The following is a 14,583-nucleotide window of genomic DNA, read 5'->3' as shown; positions in this document are numbered from 1 at the left end:
TCTAAAAATGATCATGGTGATGAATACACAACTATGTGATGATATTTAATAGTATTTATAAAATGTACCATACAGACAACTTGCCCCTAATGAATAAGTTCCAAGATCAAAACCAGATCAAAGAGACAAGAGTTTTGCTGACTATAATAGTTGAATAGTTAATTCAACTCTTAAATAAGCAACTTTAGATAATGTATCATAGATAAGATGATCTTATAAGAGATAAGAGATCAAATGTAAACTTTGTCCCAAAGAGGAAAAAGTAGAAAAAATAAAAAGAGGAATTTTAAGGAAGAATTTACTCTATTTTCATCCAATACCCTCATCCCTACCAACTATATCAGAATAGAAGTCAATGAAACAAACTCCCTTTCTGGACAATTACAAAACCATGCATTTTAATTTTTCCAGAGTCATACCCACACATCATAATCTTGAATGACCAGTCCCACAGATTTCTAACAGATGAAAGTATCTTTTCCTTCTCTTCCTATGTATGGACTGTATGTGTGTAAGGATTTCTCAATAAAAATATTTTAAAAAAACACACACAAAGGGAAAAAAAGAATAACAGACAAGTGACACTTTAAACTTAAATCTTCATGTTTATATTTAACTTACCATTGCAGTACGGACTGGATGGATTAAAGTTCATTGGAAATTCATGTGATACCTGTCAAAAGATGAAAAAAGGACTATTGAAGCCTGTTTTGGTTTTCCAGGAGGGAAAGCTTTAAAATGAGATTTTCTCATACCTGCCATTGTGGAGGTATTTGAGCTCCAAAACCAAAAGCTGGAAACATTTTATCACTAAAAAGAAAATTTGAGAGAAAGTAAAATGGTGTCATTTTTCCAAAAAGAGAATTATCTTTACTCATATCAAAACCAATATAAGTTCACTGAAAAAAATTCAAAGTCTGGGGTGGGGCAATGGTGGCTCAGTGGCAGAATTCTTGCCTGCCATGCCGGAGACCCAGGTTCAATTCCTAGTTCCTGCCCAAGCAAAAAAACAAAATTCAAAGTCTTAGGAAAGTATAAAGATTACCTATAATAATCCCTAAGGAGAGCCAATGTTGTTCAGTAACATACATTGAAGAAGAAAACTGAGTTTTCTTTATATTTTATAAAAATGGAGCTCATATCTGTTTTATAGAATACTCTTTTCTACTTAAGTACCATTCATCATTTCAGTGAACAGATATGGAAGCAAACCCAAAAAACCCTAAAAGCCACAAGCCTTTTCATTAGTCTGGTTTAACAGCAAAACCTGACTTCAACTGGTATGAGGTTATTTAATTATTATGTATGTCACATATAAATATGAATTACAAATTCAAATTTATTTCTTGTCCAGTTTGACAACTATCATGAGCCCATATATATCATATACTAAATGTACAAATACACTTGGGTCTATTTCTGGACTTGTTTGATTCCAGAGATCATGTATAGGTCTACAGTCTTAATTAAGTTTTAAGTAAGTTTTAATATATGGTAGGAGCAAATCCCACTTCATTTATTTCCCCCCTACCAGATATTTCTTGGCTATTCTGATTCATTTTTTCCTTCTATTTTCGTGCTTCATTTTGACAGGGATGTTTTGAATTTTTATTAAAATTGATTAAGTCAGGGAGAAATTTTACATTTGACATCATTATTATTGTATCAGCCAATCTAGAATCATGGCATATCTTTCCATTTAAACATGTCTCCTTCTCTGCCCTTCAGTATGATTTTGTAGTTTTCCTGAAACTTTTACTAACTTTATTTTCATTTTAATTGCTATTATGAATTATGATATTTTATTGTCCTTTCTCTAAAAACAGGACAACATACAGTCTTCTCATTGCCCTTTATTCTTACATAGCTTGTTACTACATTTTGATTTCCTCTTTGATCTAAGAAGTACTTAAGAGTGTTTTTCATTTCCATGTTGAATGTATTCTTGAATTATCCTTTTGCTGTTAACTTCCAGATGACAGCCTGAGAAAGTAACCCTGCATATTTTCTAACTTATTACATATGAGCCCCATTACAATTATACTAATTTTTTCTTATTACACTTGTAGCAGTTTTACTTTAAATACTTTAAGACTCTTTTATTAAACAGATCCATGTTTATGTTTTTATTCTGGATTACATAACAAAATATTGTATAAGATAATTTTTTATTATATTTAATGATTTTTCCCTTAATTTCCACTAGTCTCAATACTGGAATTATCACCCTCGCTTTAGATTTGTTTGTATTTGCTTGAAAATGTTACCTTTTTAAATACCATAACAGATTAATGAAAATCTCCATCAATATGAAAGGACTCTTATCATAAAATAATAATAGGCAAAAACAAGTAAAAATTTATTCTGTGTTCTACCAGGTCCAGAAAAGAAAAATTACTAATGCGGATTTTTTCCTACTGTTCAGTAAACCTTCCAGAGGAACTATTTAAATCTATTCAAAAGGGAATCCACTAAGAATATTTCACAGGAATTTAGTGAAATTATCCTTCAGTACTAGCTAAAAGTCACCATTAAAAAATAATGATTTGACAATGACCGTCAAGGAAATAAATCTTTTTAAGCATTTTAATAGTATTTATAAAATGTGTCATACAGACAACTCAAGCACACAGACAAATCACCCCTAGTGAATAAGTTCCAAGACCAAAACCAGATCAAAGAGACAAGAGTCTTGCTGACTACAGTCAACTATTAAATAAGCAAGCTTTAGATAATACTTCATAACTGATCAGCAACAGATAAGAGATCAAAGGTAAACTTTGTCCCAAAGAGGAAAAAGTAGAAAAAATAAAAAGGGGAATTTTAAGGAAGAATTCACTCTATTCTCATCCAACACCCTCATCCCTACCAACTATATCAGAATCATAGCCAATGAAACAAACTTCCGGTCTGGGCAATTACGAAAACATGCATTTTAATTTTTCCAGAGCCATACTCACGCATCATAATCTTGAATGACCAATCCCACAGACCAGATAGCAGTCAAATACTCATTAACACCATTGGGGCTGATGAAATGAAGGGAGTCGGGAGACCTTGGATCACCATTGGAGCCAGTGAAGTCCACTCCCACCTGTCAGTGACAATTGCAGCCCTTACTAATGAGAAGGCAGACACCTGTACTTATTGACCAGGAAAATTCCAGGAGACAAAAAACACAAGCATTCATCCCAGAAACTGTTAGCATCTTTTCTGTTAGCATCCCAGAGACCTTGGCCTACTAACACCTCCACAGACAACTGAAACACATTACCACTTTTATTTCGCCTCAGCATGAAGCAACCTACTGTTCCTATATTTGTAGAAGCTTTATATGACTTATTAGACTCACAGCTTAGACTTAGGGGGTTGTTTTTGTAAATCTGTTTGACTAATGCTTTCTTTACTTACATTACTGTAGGATATCCACTGGTTTGTACATATTTGTTTTCTCTCAGGAGTAACAGAACTTAACAACAAAATCAAAAGCTTCATGATGAAGCCAGACAACCTGTCTGAGGAGACTGTACTAAACAGATCATAAAAATCTCATCATAATATCCATTTTGCAGTAAAATAATGCAAAATAGAGAAGGAAATGCTATAGACTACTTTGAAAATTTCAGTGTGTTACTTACAGTAAAATTCAGCTGACATCCTCCCATGATATAGTCAAGGAACGTGCATTCTACTGTAATCTAAAAACAAATTACAAACTGTTAAAATTAAAACTCTCCTATTATACAAGAGCAGCAAAGGGATCTTCTGATATATATTTTTAGGTTTGTAAACTACAGAGTATGTGATACAAGTATTTGGCAGTCATCCCTGTATTTTTAAGGCAATCCTGCCCCTATGTGTCATGAATCTATAAGATTTTCCTTCGAGATAATTATAATAGAATTAACATTAGAATATTAATGGCCAAAGATGAAATATATTCACTTTAAGTTTTCTGAAATCAGTAATGCATTTAGTATGTTGAGAGCATTAATAAGCATAGTAATCAAGATTAAAAAACGAAACCATATGTTATATTGTAAAAAATCTCTTAGATTTTTCCCTCCACTCTTAACATTTCATCTTGAAATTATGACCAATAGAAGCATTGGGTCAGGCCATTTCCACTATTGGGCTGGGAAAATAGCATGATGCTTCACATTTCCTACATTTATGGAAAACTTTAATAATCCCTGTCTTTTGCTAAAAAGTTGTCAAAACTTGGAAGTAAACAAAGGATTTATTTTCTACTCTTCTTTTCCCCAAAGGCGTCCAGATGCTTATGTGAGTTTCAACTGCCACAAATTCAAGTATTTGTTTGTGTTGGGATTGATCCATGTCCCCCACAAAAGGAATGCTCAGATCACCACCTCTGGTCCTGTGGGTATGAACCCATTTGTAAATAGGACTTTTGAAGATGTTATTAGTTAAGGTGTCCCCAAAAGAATGAGGAGGGTGGGCTTCAATCCAATACGACTGAAATCCTGATAAGCAAAGAAAACTGGACATAGAAGGAGAAGCCACGGAGAGCTGTCAGAAGCTGGAAGTCAACAGAACCTGGAAGAGAAAGGAGAAGATGCCAACCATGTGCACTGTCATGTGACAGAAAAGACAAGGACCAAGGATCGCTGGCAGCCAGCCCCAGAACACCAGTCTTATGGGAGAAAGCACTGCCTGTAAAACCACAGGCTAATAAACTGATATTCTTAAATATCTGGTATTTGTTTTAGCAGCATAGGAAACTAAGTCAGTTTTACATAGACCATACTGATATAAGAACTCCAAATGTGATCTCATTATATGATGAAAAGTAACCAAGATCAACTGACCTCACACTGTTTCACAATGATAACACCTGAATTTTTGTAACTTTTCTTCTTTTGCCTCTTTTTTTCATTTATGCATTCAAATTCAATCTGTAATAGAAGAAAAGAAAATGTTAATTTTTACTAGCAATATGAGAAATGCCAATGTTAATTTAAAAGGCTTTTTTCTATTAGAATCAAACTACCTACTCATGTAGGCCTGTTTCAAAACACAACTCTGAAACAATTACATAATACATTAAGTATATGAAATATTTATCAGTTAGCAGATTTTCTTATGTTGACTACCTAAGACTCAGACTATAAGAACCAACAACCTCTCCTTCTCTTCTCCACCATCTGCTTGGCAGCTATGAAGCAGCAGTAACTATGTGCTGAGTGGATCTCCATCCACGTTGACCAGACTGGTGTCTATAATGGTGATGCCTGCTGGAAGCTCTACTGCTTGGAACACAGTATTCAGCCTGTGGCCAGACGTCAAGTGACAAGACCATTGGGGGAGGAGATGACTCTTTCAAAACTTTCTTCAGTACGACAGGCACCAACAAGCACGTGCCAGGGCAGTGTGTGTAGACTTGGAATCCATGGTCATGGATGAAGTTCACACTGGCACCTACTGCCAACTCTTCCACCCAGAGCAGCTCATCAAGGGCAAGGAAGATGCTGACACTAACTACTCTCACAGGCACTACACTATTGACAAGGAGATCATTGATTGGTTCTTGACAGAACTCACAAATTGGCTGACCAGCTCACAGGTCTTAAGGGCTTCTTGGTTTTCCACTGTTTTGGTGGGGGAACCGATTCTAGGTTCACCTCCCTGCTGACAGAACATCTCTCTGTTGATTCCAGCAAGTCCCAGCTGAGGTTCTTCATTTGCGCAGCCCCACAGGTTTCCACAGCTGTAATCGAGCCCTACAACTCCATCCTCATCACTCACACCACCCTGGAACACTCAGATGGTGCCTTCATGGTAGATAATGAAGCCATCCATGACATCTCTCATAGAAATCTTGATACTGAGCACCAACCTACACAACTTGAATGGTTTGATAGGTCAGATTGTGCCCTTATCACTTGGTTCCTAGGGTTTGATGGTACCCTAAATGTTAATCTGATAGAATTCCAGACCAACCTGGGGCCCTCTCCAGGTATCTACTTTCCTCTAGCCACATATGCTCCTGCCATTTCTGTTTAGAAAGCCTACCAAGAACAGCTTTCTGTAGCAGAGATTACCAATCCTTGCCTTGAGCCTGCCAACTAGATGGTGAAATGTGATCCTCACCATGGTAAATACACATTTGCTGCCTATTGTACCATGATGATATAGTCCTCAAAGACATCAATGCTGCCACTGCCACCATCAAGAACACATGCACCCTCCAGTTTGTGAATTGATGCCTCACTGACTTCAAAGTCAGCCTTAATTACCTGGTGGAGACCTGGCCAAGGTCCAGAGAACTGTGTGCATGCTGAGCAACACCACAGCCACTGCTGAGCCTGGGCTCACCTGGACCACACGTGTGACCTGATGTATGCCAAGCATGCCTCTGTGCACTGGTATGTGGGGGAGGGGATGGAGAGGAAGGAGAGTGTTCTGAGGCCCGTGAGGACATGCCTAACCTTGAGAAGGATTAGAAGGATTCTGGTATGAATTCTGTTGAAGGAGAAGGTGGGGAAGAAAGAGAAGAAAACTAAAGTTAAAATGTCACAAAGGTGTTGCTTCTATAGGGAAGCTTATTCTGTTTTAAACTTTGAAAAGTTGTAGTCTGAATCAGTTAATCTGTATGTAGCAGCATATACTCTCGTATACTGCTACTGATCTATGTTTAAAACAGGGAGTTTTGAATAAAGTATTTGCTGTCTTTAAACATATATATATATATATATATTCAGGGGCTGTGTAATGGTGGCTCAAAGGCAGAATTCTCACCTGCCATGCCAGAGATGGGGTTAATTCCCGGTGCCTGCCCATGCAAAACAACAACAACAACAAAATATATATATATATAGTTAATTTTCCACAAGTAAGGTACACTCAAAATTGAATACCTTTTTAAATAGTTTCTAAGTATAAACTTTCCCTCTGTAAGTAATAACCTTATAAATGCTCCAAATAACAACTGTACCTATTTATAGTAAAGGAAATAAAACATTACCTCCCCTGGGACTCAGCATCAAGGGATTAAGAAAACCTTCTTCTAGTTCTTCTAAACCAATGCAAATGTACTAAGAAATGATGATCATGCATCTATGTGATGATGTTAAGAATTAATGATTGCATGTGTAGAATGGTATGATCTCTAAATGTTGGGTTAATTTCTTTTTTTCCGTTAATTAAAAAAAAAAAAAAAAAAAAAAAAAAAAAAAAAAATAAAAAAACCTTCTTGACCAAAAGGGGGAAGAGAGAAATGAGACAAAATAATGTGTCAATGGCTAAGAGATTCCAAATAGAGTCGAGGGGTTATCCTGGAGGTTATTCTTATGCATTAAACAGATATCACCTTCCTAACTAAGGTATAATGGAGAGGCTGGTGGGAATTGCCTGAAAATGGAGAGCTGTGTTCCAGTAGCCATGTTTCTTGAAGACGACTGTATAATGATATAGCTATTGCAATGTGACTTGTGATTATGAAAACCTTGTGTCTGATGCTCCTTTTATCTACCTTTTCGACAGACGAGTAAAACATACAGATTAAAAATAAATAATAGAGGGAACAAACATCAAAATAAATTCAGTAGATTGAAATGCTAGTGATCAATGAAAGGGAGGGGTAAGGGGTATGGTATGTATGAATTTTTTTCTGTTTTCTTTTAATTTCTTTTTCTGAATTGATACAAATGTTCTACGAAATGATCATGATGATGAATATACAACTATGTGATGATACTGTGAATTACTGATTACATATCTAGAATGGAACGATCATATGGTAAGAATGTGTTTTTTATGTTTAAAAAATTTTTTTAATTAATAAAAAAAGCTATAAAAAATTACGTCCAGATGTCACTCATACAAAATGCAAAAATACACTACTTAGAAGAGGAGGGAAAAAACTGTCATAAGAAAACAAATATCTGAAGACCCATCTCTATTTTAAAACATGCAGCAAAGATCATCTCTTTCTACTAGGAATATGTCTTAGAAATAGGTCTAATATCTAGCATCTCCTCCTCAGTATCATTCCTTGCAACACACAGAACCATCTTCTTTTTTCCCTTTTCACCAATCCATTTTTAAGGCATGGCTCAAATTGCTTTCCTCTATAACTCTTTTATTCACTAACTTCCTAGTCTTCTCTGATCACCATTCATCTCCTTATATTTCAATAACCATGTACAATTCAGTTAGATACTCTATTTTATTCTCAAATCTTTCATTTCATTAATTTTTTCTTCACAGCTAGGATATAATTAGCTTCAAGTAAGACCTCCAAATTCCCACAGCCCTGTCCAATAATAAGAACATAACAGATATTTAATAATATACGATAAGTCACCTCTTCTGGTTAACAGAGAGCAATTTAAGTACTTTAGACTGAGTCATAACCAATTTTCTAAGACTCAAAACATTAAAAAGTACATTTATTACAAAGACAATATGAAACAAAATAATGTTAAACAAATTAATAGATGGTTTAGGATCTTGCCAGAGTCTCAGCCATAACTGTAAACATTAATTATTGAATATTAGAGATGTATAAATGCCCTATACAGAATTCTCACTAATAAAAGGCTGGATTACTCTTATTTCTTCATTCCCACAGTTACAGAGCATCTCCCAAGGGCAAGCACCATGCTAGGCACTGAGAACAAAATATTCTAAGACAGGACCTGCCATGAAGAGGAAATAGGGGTAAGTGTTGCTACTGTAGCAACATTAAAAGCCTCATTCTGTCAAAGGGAGAGGGAAGGATCAAGTGAGCTGAATTTAGGAAAGTTTTACATAATCCATAAAAGTATTATGTAACTGTTGGTTTATTATTACCTTCTGAAAGTAGGTCATTTACTGATTCTAGAAAATAAACTGAAATCAGTGAAACTAACATTGTAGACCACTCCCCATATTTATTCCTTTAGTTTGCTTGCTTTATTTTAAATGTTCAGATCGTTACCATTTTTCATTAGTTCTACCTTAAAAAAATATATTTATATAGAATATTTATGTTGAATTTTGTTTTGTTTTAAATATTTATATAGAATATTTACTGCTGAATTTTGTTTTGTTTTAATTCAAAGACTGGTAGTTCAAAGGCAATTCAATCTTTGCACTTAAAACAGGTATAACTGTAAAGGCCTTTCCCATTTCACACAAGCATTTATGTACAGGCTACTTCTAGAACCAGGGCTTTGTGGCCAGGCATGGGGAACAGGACTACATGATTCACTGAAATTTTAGTTCCATTATGTTTGTTTAGAACTCATTTCTCCAAAGGAACTTAAACCAAATGACTCAAGTTTATTCATTCATTTAGTTTTTAAGTTTTGATCTAAACTATCATCTTATATGTCGCCTCATTTACCTTCTCACTCATCAAGCCATAACATCATTTTTATGTTTTCAAAAATACCTGCTATATACACAAGCATTATTAGGTCTCTAAGCAGATAACAGCCAATTCTTATTATTCTGTTATGTGTAAGCCACAAAGAGAATTAACGACTTAACTCATTCAAACTAGAAAAGTAAATAAGAAAGCAGTTTACAAGTTTTATTTACAATATACTCTGGGATACTCAGCCATGTTGGTTTAGAGAGAGAAAAGTTTCAGAAGTACACTCAGAAATATGTTGAGTGCTAAATAATAAAATGAATGTAGGTAAGGTAGCCAAATGATCTTAACAAAATTAGTGCCATTAGGTGGCAACTTAATATTACATAATTAGGAGTACCATGAACTATGTTTTTGTCCTTTCCTCAGGCAAGAGAAAGAGTGAAGTCTGTCCAAAAGTACCATAAATGCACACAATTCAAGCCCACACATCTGTCCATTGTTATAGATATTAATCACCATGATCATTGAAATGCTATAAGCCTTAAAACTAAGGCTTTTCAATCAAACTGCATGTGCTATTTTAAGCCAAAGAAAACCAAACTTCTAAATATAAATGTAAACTCATATCCCAAGTATGAATTTTGGATTAAATTGCTGAAGAAATAAAACCCATAGATTTCAGAGCATTACATGCAATACAGAATAAAAACATGGTAAGTAATTTGCTATCCCAAGGGAAAAAATGCAATTAATAAATCACAGCTAAACTAAAATACATGCAAATAGCAAAGAGATAACTCACAGGTGAGTTTCTGGAGGCATCTTTCAGTTTTGTCATGGTGGTTTGAAATGTCCCAATGAGATCATGTGACCCATCATTGTCATAATCATAACACTCTACCTGGAATTAAATATAATAAAAATGTATAAAAATCAACATAGTTTTGTTAAAAAGGATTGGCTGCAAGAAATGTGACCTACCAAAAAATGTCCTTTTATTCAAACTAAGCATAAATGTTTAATATGCAGTTCTTACTTAAAGAAGTGGGAACAAACTTCCTAGAGAAGCAAGAATAAAATACTTTCAAACCCCAATTACCCTTGGAATAGGGTTCCAGGATAGATCACAGACAGAAGAAAAACACAATACTTTTTAAATTCCACATTAAGCAGTTTCAGGCTCCTCTATCTTTCCCTTTATAAGTGCTGAGAAAGGGCAAAAAAGAATTTCACCTGCTTTCTCATCCACTTCTTTACCTTGTTATAACTACATCAATGGCTAATAGCCATTATCTGGAGAAAAAAGGAAGTAAGTATCTTAGGCAGCTAAAAATTGTATAATAATATCCTAGAAAATTCAGAACTATGGAAAATAGTTCATTAGCTGCAATTTGTAAGGTTTGGCTTGCATGAAGAGTTACATATGATGAAGCCAGATTTACATCATTCTGGGGATCACAACTCTTACAATGAAAATTCCAGGGAAAGACTATTTAACCCATTGAGGAAGTATGTGCACCAGGTCATATTTACTGTATTTCCACATAAGATAAGGTGAATTCTAGTCTTAGCTCTGGTTTTCATTAAATTCTCTCTCTTTCTGAAGGCAGAAAGAAAGAGAAGTCATAGCATTTGATTAACACATAGTTTTGTGCCAATTTGGTACATGTAGCCCAAGAATAAATATTCACCAAAATACTTGAAATTCATTTCATCATGAAAAATAAGGTGGTATAAAATGTTAGCAAGAAGGGGTATGTAAGGGAAACAGAAAACTGACCATAATTATTATGAATATTCAGTAATGAAAGCTTTAATAGTGCTTTATAATTCCAAAACATATTATTTCATTTCCACAAACATGTGTTATGCCCACTGTGCACATGCTTTAAATAGCCTTTTAAGGTAGGCAGAGTGGGAACACTGTTACTCTGATTCCCATTTTGCAGAACTAAAATGTAGTGAATTAAAATAAAAGCCTCTAATTGAGAAGCAATTTGCATTTACCCTCTGTCATGAGATACTTCCAGCTTGTTATTATCCTTCATAAGGATATATTAAAATATAGCCAAGATAAAATGTTCAGATTCTATTTGTTCACCTGGCAAATTGATTTTTCCTTCTTCTCAGTTCTGTGTATTTATTGTGTGCTTATTTTAACGGGAAGCCTTTGATTTTTTACTACTATTTTCATTCTTATTGAGGAAAAGTAAACACTAATCAAGCAATAAAAACAGGAAAGATCTAGAACTGCAGTTTGAGAGTAACATTAAGAGGCTTTTTGTTTGTTTGCCTAAAGTAATGATTTACAGGTACTCTGGCCACTGACCACTTCTCACAATTTGATTCTTGCCCTACATATCAGTTTTTAAAACCAAAAAACTCTTTATCTGACTTTCTAAAGCATCAGGGATAAAAGAAATTTAATGATTTTAACCATTTTTCTCATAGAGGAAATTAAGATAAAGTAAAATGAAGCACCTTACTATTTTAGTAAGTTCATATTTTTCATTGAGACTTTTCAACTATGGAAAACAGAACTTTACATTTTAGATTCACATTTGGGGAACTCCAATTTATATCTAATAACACAAGATCAAGCTTTGATAAGGCTAAGATTGCCTTTAAACAAAGCTTATGAAGGGATAAAACTATTCATATGCTTAAATTGCCTAAAACTACAGGAAATGTAAAAAAAAATTTAACTGAAATTCCTGATTACTTGGTACAATAAATACATAGGAAACACTCCCCCAACCCTTTGCAGGCAAATGTTTGGTGCTAAAGAAAGTGGACATTTATAATGCTGAGATAAGCTTAGATACAGTTTGAAGTAAGAAGATATTATATGTATCATTTAATTTCTCTTCTCAAGAATTCAAAGACGATTGACTGTTTAAACAGTATAACCATGCTTGTGAAATTTAAATATATGCATATATACATATTTTTTATGTATATATGTAAAAAGCCACACACTACACAATACTACATTCACTGAGGCATTCCCATTTTAGGCAAGGGTGGCAGCATGCATGTTATTTCTCTGATTCACTTCATCTATGGAAACAATACATGCTAGAGTGGAAACACTGGCACATTCACAGCAGAGAAAAGAAATTACTAATGATTCTGACTATTCTCTGCTCTAAAGCTCTTCACTACACCTCTAAGCAATTTCTAAACACCAAAGAGAATTATAGATGTATGACTTTCCAATATTGCAAAGAAACACAGAACTAAAGAAATAAAGTCAATGATGACATGGCAAACCACGTTGGATATAGTTAAAAGGAAACTGAGAACTTTTTAAGAATGGAACACATTCAAAAGACAAAACTCAGAAAATCTGTTTACTTACTATAACAAAATAGCCCTGCAAGCATGCCACTGTGAGTGAAAAAGTTTAAAGAACATTGTTCATTGTTAATATATCATTACAATCAAGCAAACAGTGATGGCTTAGGATTTTTTTCCCCAGCCTTTCCTCCTTTCTTAGATGTAATGATGTTTAGATTTTCTATTTTTCACCATGAAAAGCAAAAGTTATTGATTTGGTATAACAATGAAATTTAACTTTAAAAATTCTTTTCAACTATTTATTCTATACCTAGATTTTCACTGTTATTTGAAATATCATAAAAATAATATTGCATTGATTTTTAAAGTTCTCTATAAACTGAAATAAAATTTATATGGTAACTTCTGCTTTGGTCTGCAAGGGACACACTACAGGCAAAGAATATAGTCAAAGGTTCCTATTCACAGAGCAAAGGAATCTTATTAAGAGGAGAAAATAAATAAATTAGACACTTTATTTTTTAAAATGCGGAATAAAGATTAGCATTAGGTCAAAAGATTAAACATGCCTACTCTTTCAAACTATTTTACTTACCTGAAGACATTTCTATTTTAGTATTCCTAGATACAAATAAAATTCAACCCTATAGATATCTGTTATATTACTTACTTTCTTTAAATACTATTATATCAACTAATTTTATAAAATAGGTATCCATGTATATTTATGGATATAATATAAATCACTGCAAATTACCTTAATGGTTTTGTCCATATCTCCATAGCACAGGGAGTTAAGAGAGATTTTAAAAGGCCTCCAAACAGGATTTAAGTTGTTCTTAATAACCTATAAAAATGAAGGTTTGAGACCAATCAGAAAAACATTGTACATTAATATTTCATTCTTGTCTTTCCTAGTTTCTTGCTATACTCTCAACTGTTCATCCTTAACCATTTGTTTCACTTACTCAACTTTTTAAAGAAAACTAACTAGAACAATATTATGCAATATTATATGAAAAATATGGTAGATAGAGCAAAGAAAAGAAAATATTTGGAAAATAAATACAACTATTACAAGGCGTACTTAGAAACTACAGAATATTAGTGATTTTGTTGGAAAGCAGGGTTTTCATTGCAGAACACAGATGATTCAAAGAAGGAATAAGAAAAGATGAGAAAAAAATCCTCTACTGGACTAGAATTGGAGAAATCTAAATTCACAATTTAAAAATGTAAGTATAGGGTAGACCATGGTAGCTCAGCAGGCAGAGTTCTCACCTGCCATGCAGGAGACCCAGGTTCAATCCCCGGACCATGTACCCCCCACAAAAAAAGTAAGTATATATAAAGTTGATATATATAAGTATATACACTTAAGTGTATATGTGTATAAATATATATACACACACACACACAAACATAAAAAAGCAGACATACACATATTTCCTAGCTGTATCCACTAACAGCAATGACACCCCAGTAGCAATGAGCACATATAGCACTTAGATCTTAGTGCCTAAATACTATTTCCCTCTGAAAGGAATCAGTCTCCTTAAGAGAAATGGCTCATTCCAGATCTAGGACAGGGAATGCAGAAGGTGAACTGAGAACATACTTTAGCCTGAATTTTAAAAATATATGAAAATTAATGGAGTAATGCTTCAAAAGAGTTTAGGAGCCATTTGTAGAAACTCCCCCTGTCAGATTTGAATTAATTTGAGCAGCAATAATAATAATAATAATGGTAACAATTTATAACACAATGAATAGAACAAAAAAAAATCCATGAGTTTATAGGAATACTAAGAATTAAAAAGAGGGGAAGTGAGGAGATCTGATAGACACCAGCTGAACGACATAGCCAAGACTGGCATCAACAGCGCTGGGCAGGCTGACAATATGGGGTGTCTGCCGATGCAGAGAAACTGTACACATACAGGTTCTTGACAATAATGTTT

The 14,583-nt window shown here is 34.0% G+C and overlaps 1 protein-coding gene and 1 pseudogene across 3 annotated transcripts in view; one reads left to right on the top strand and one right to left on the bottom strand.

Annotated features, from left to right (window-relative positions):
• CPNE3 (copine 3) overlaps positions 1–14,583 on the bottom strand; it is an 85,971-nt gene that overhangs the window by 32,627 nt on the left and 38,761 nt on the right. Inside the window, exons 1-8 of one of the 3 annotated variants that reach the window (XM_077167142.1) lie at positions 14,471–14,576; positions 13,380–13,469; positions 10,125–10,223; positions 4,830–4,916; positions 3,639–3,698; positions 2,961–3,094; positions 756–810; positions 622–673 (exon numbers count right to left, since the gene is read on the bottom strand). In XM_077167142.1, the coding sequence (XP_077023257.1) occupies positions 622–673; positions 756–810; positions 2,961–3,094; positions 3,639–3,698; positions 4,830–4,916; positions 10,125–10,223; positions 13,380–13,469; positions 14,471–14,560 (667 nt within the window). In that variant the 5' untranslated portion in view covers positions 14,561–14,576. Of the gene's footprint in view, positions 1–621; positions 674–755; positions 811–2,960; positions 3,095–3,638; positions 3,699–4,829; positions 4,917–10,124; positions 10,224–13,379; positions 13,470–14,240; positions 14,397–14,470; positions 14,577–14,583 lie in introns of those variants that run through there. The other 2 variants (XM_077167143.1, XM_077167141.1) reach the window with 2 other exon arrangements.
• LOC143685725 (tubulin alpha-1A chain-like) lies at positions 4,958–6,524 on the top strand (annotated as a pseudogene).

The sequence above is a fragment of the Tamandua tetradactyla genome, chromosome 6 (assembly GCF_023851605.1).
Source record: "Tamandua tetradactyla isolate mTamTet1 chromosome 6, mTamTet1.pri, whole genome shotgun sequence".
Classification (NCBI taxonomy): domain Eukaryota; kingdom Metazoa; phylum Chordata; class Mammalia; order Pilosa; family Myrmecophagidae; genus Tamandua; species Tamandua tetradactyla.
Note: the sequence above shows the minus strand (reverse complement) of the source record. Positions and strands in the feature narration are given on the sequence as shown.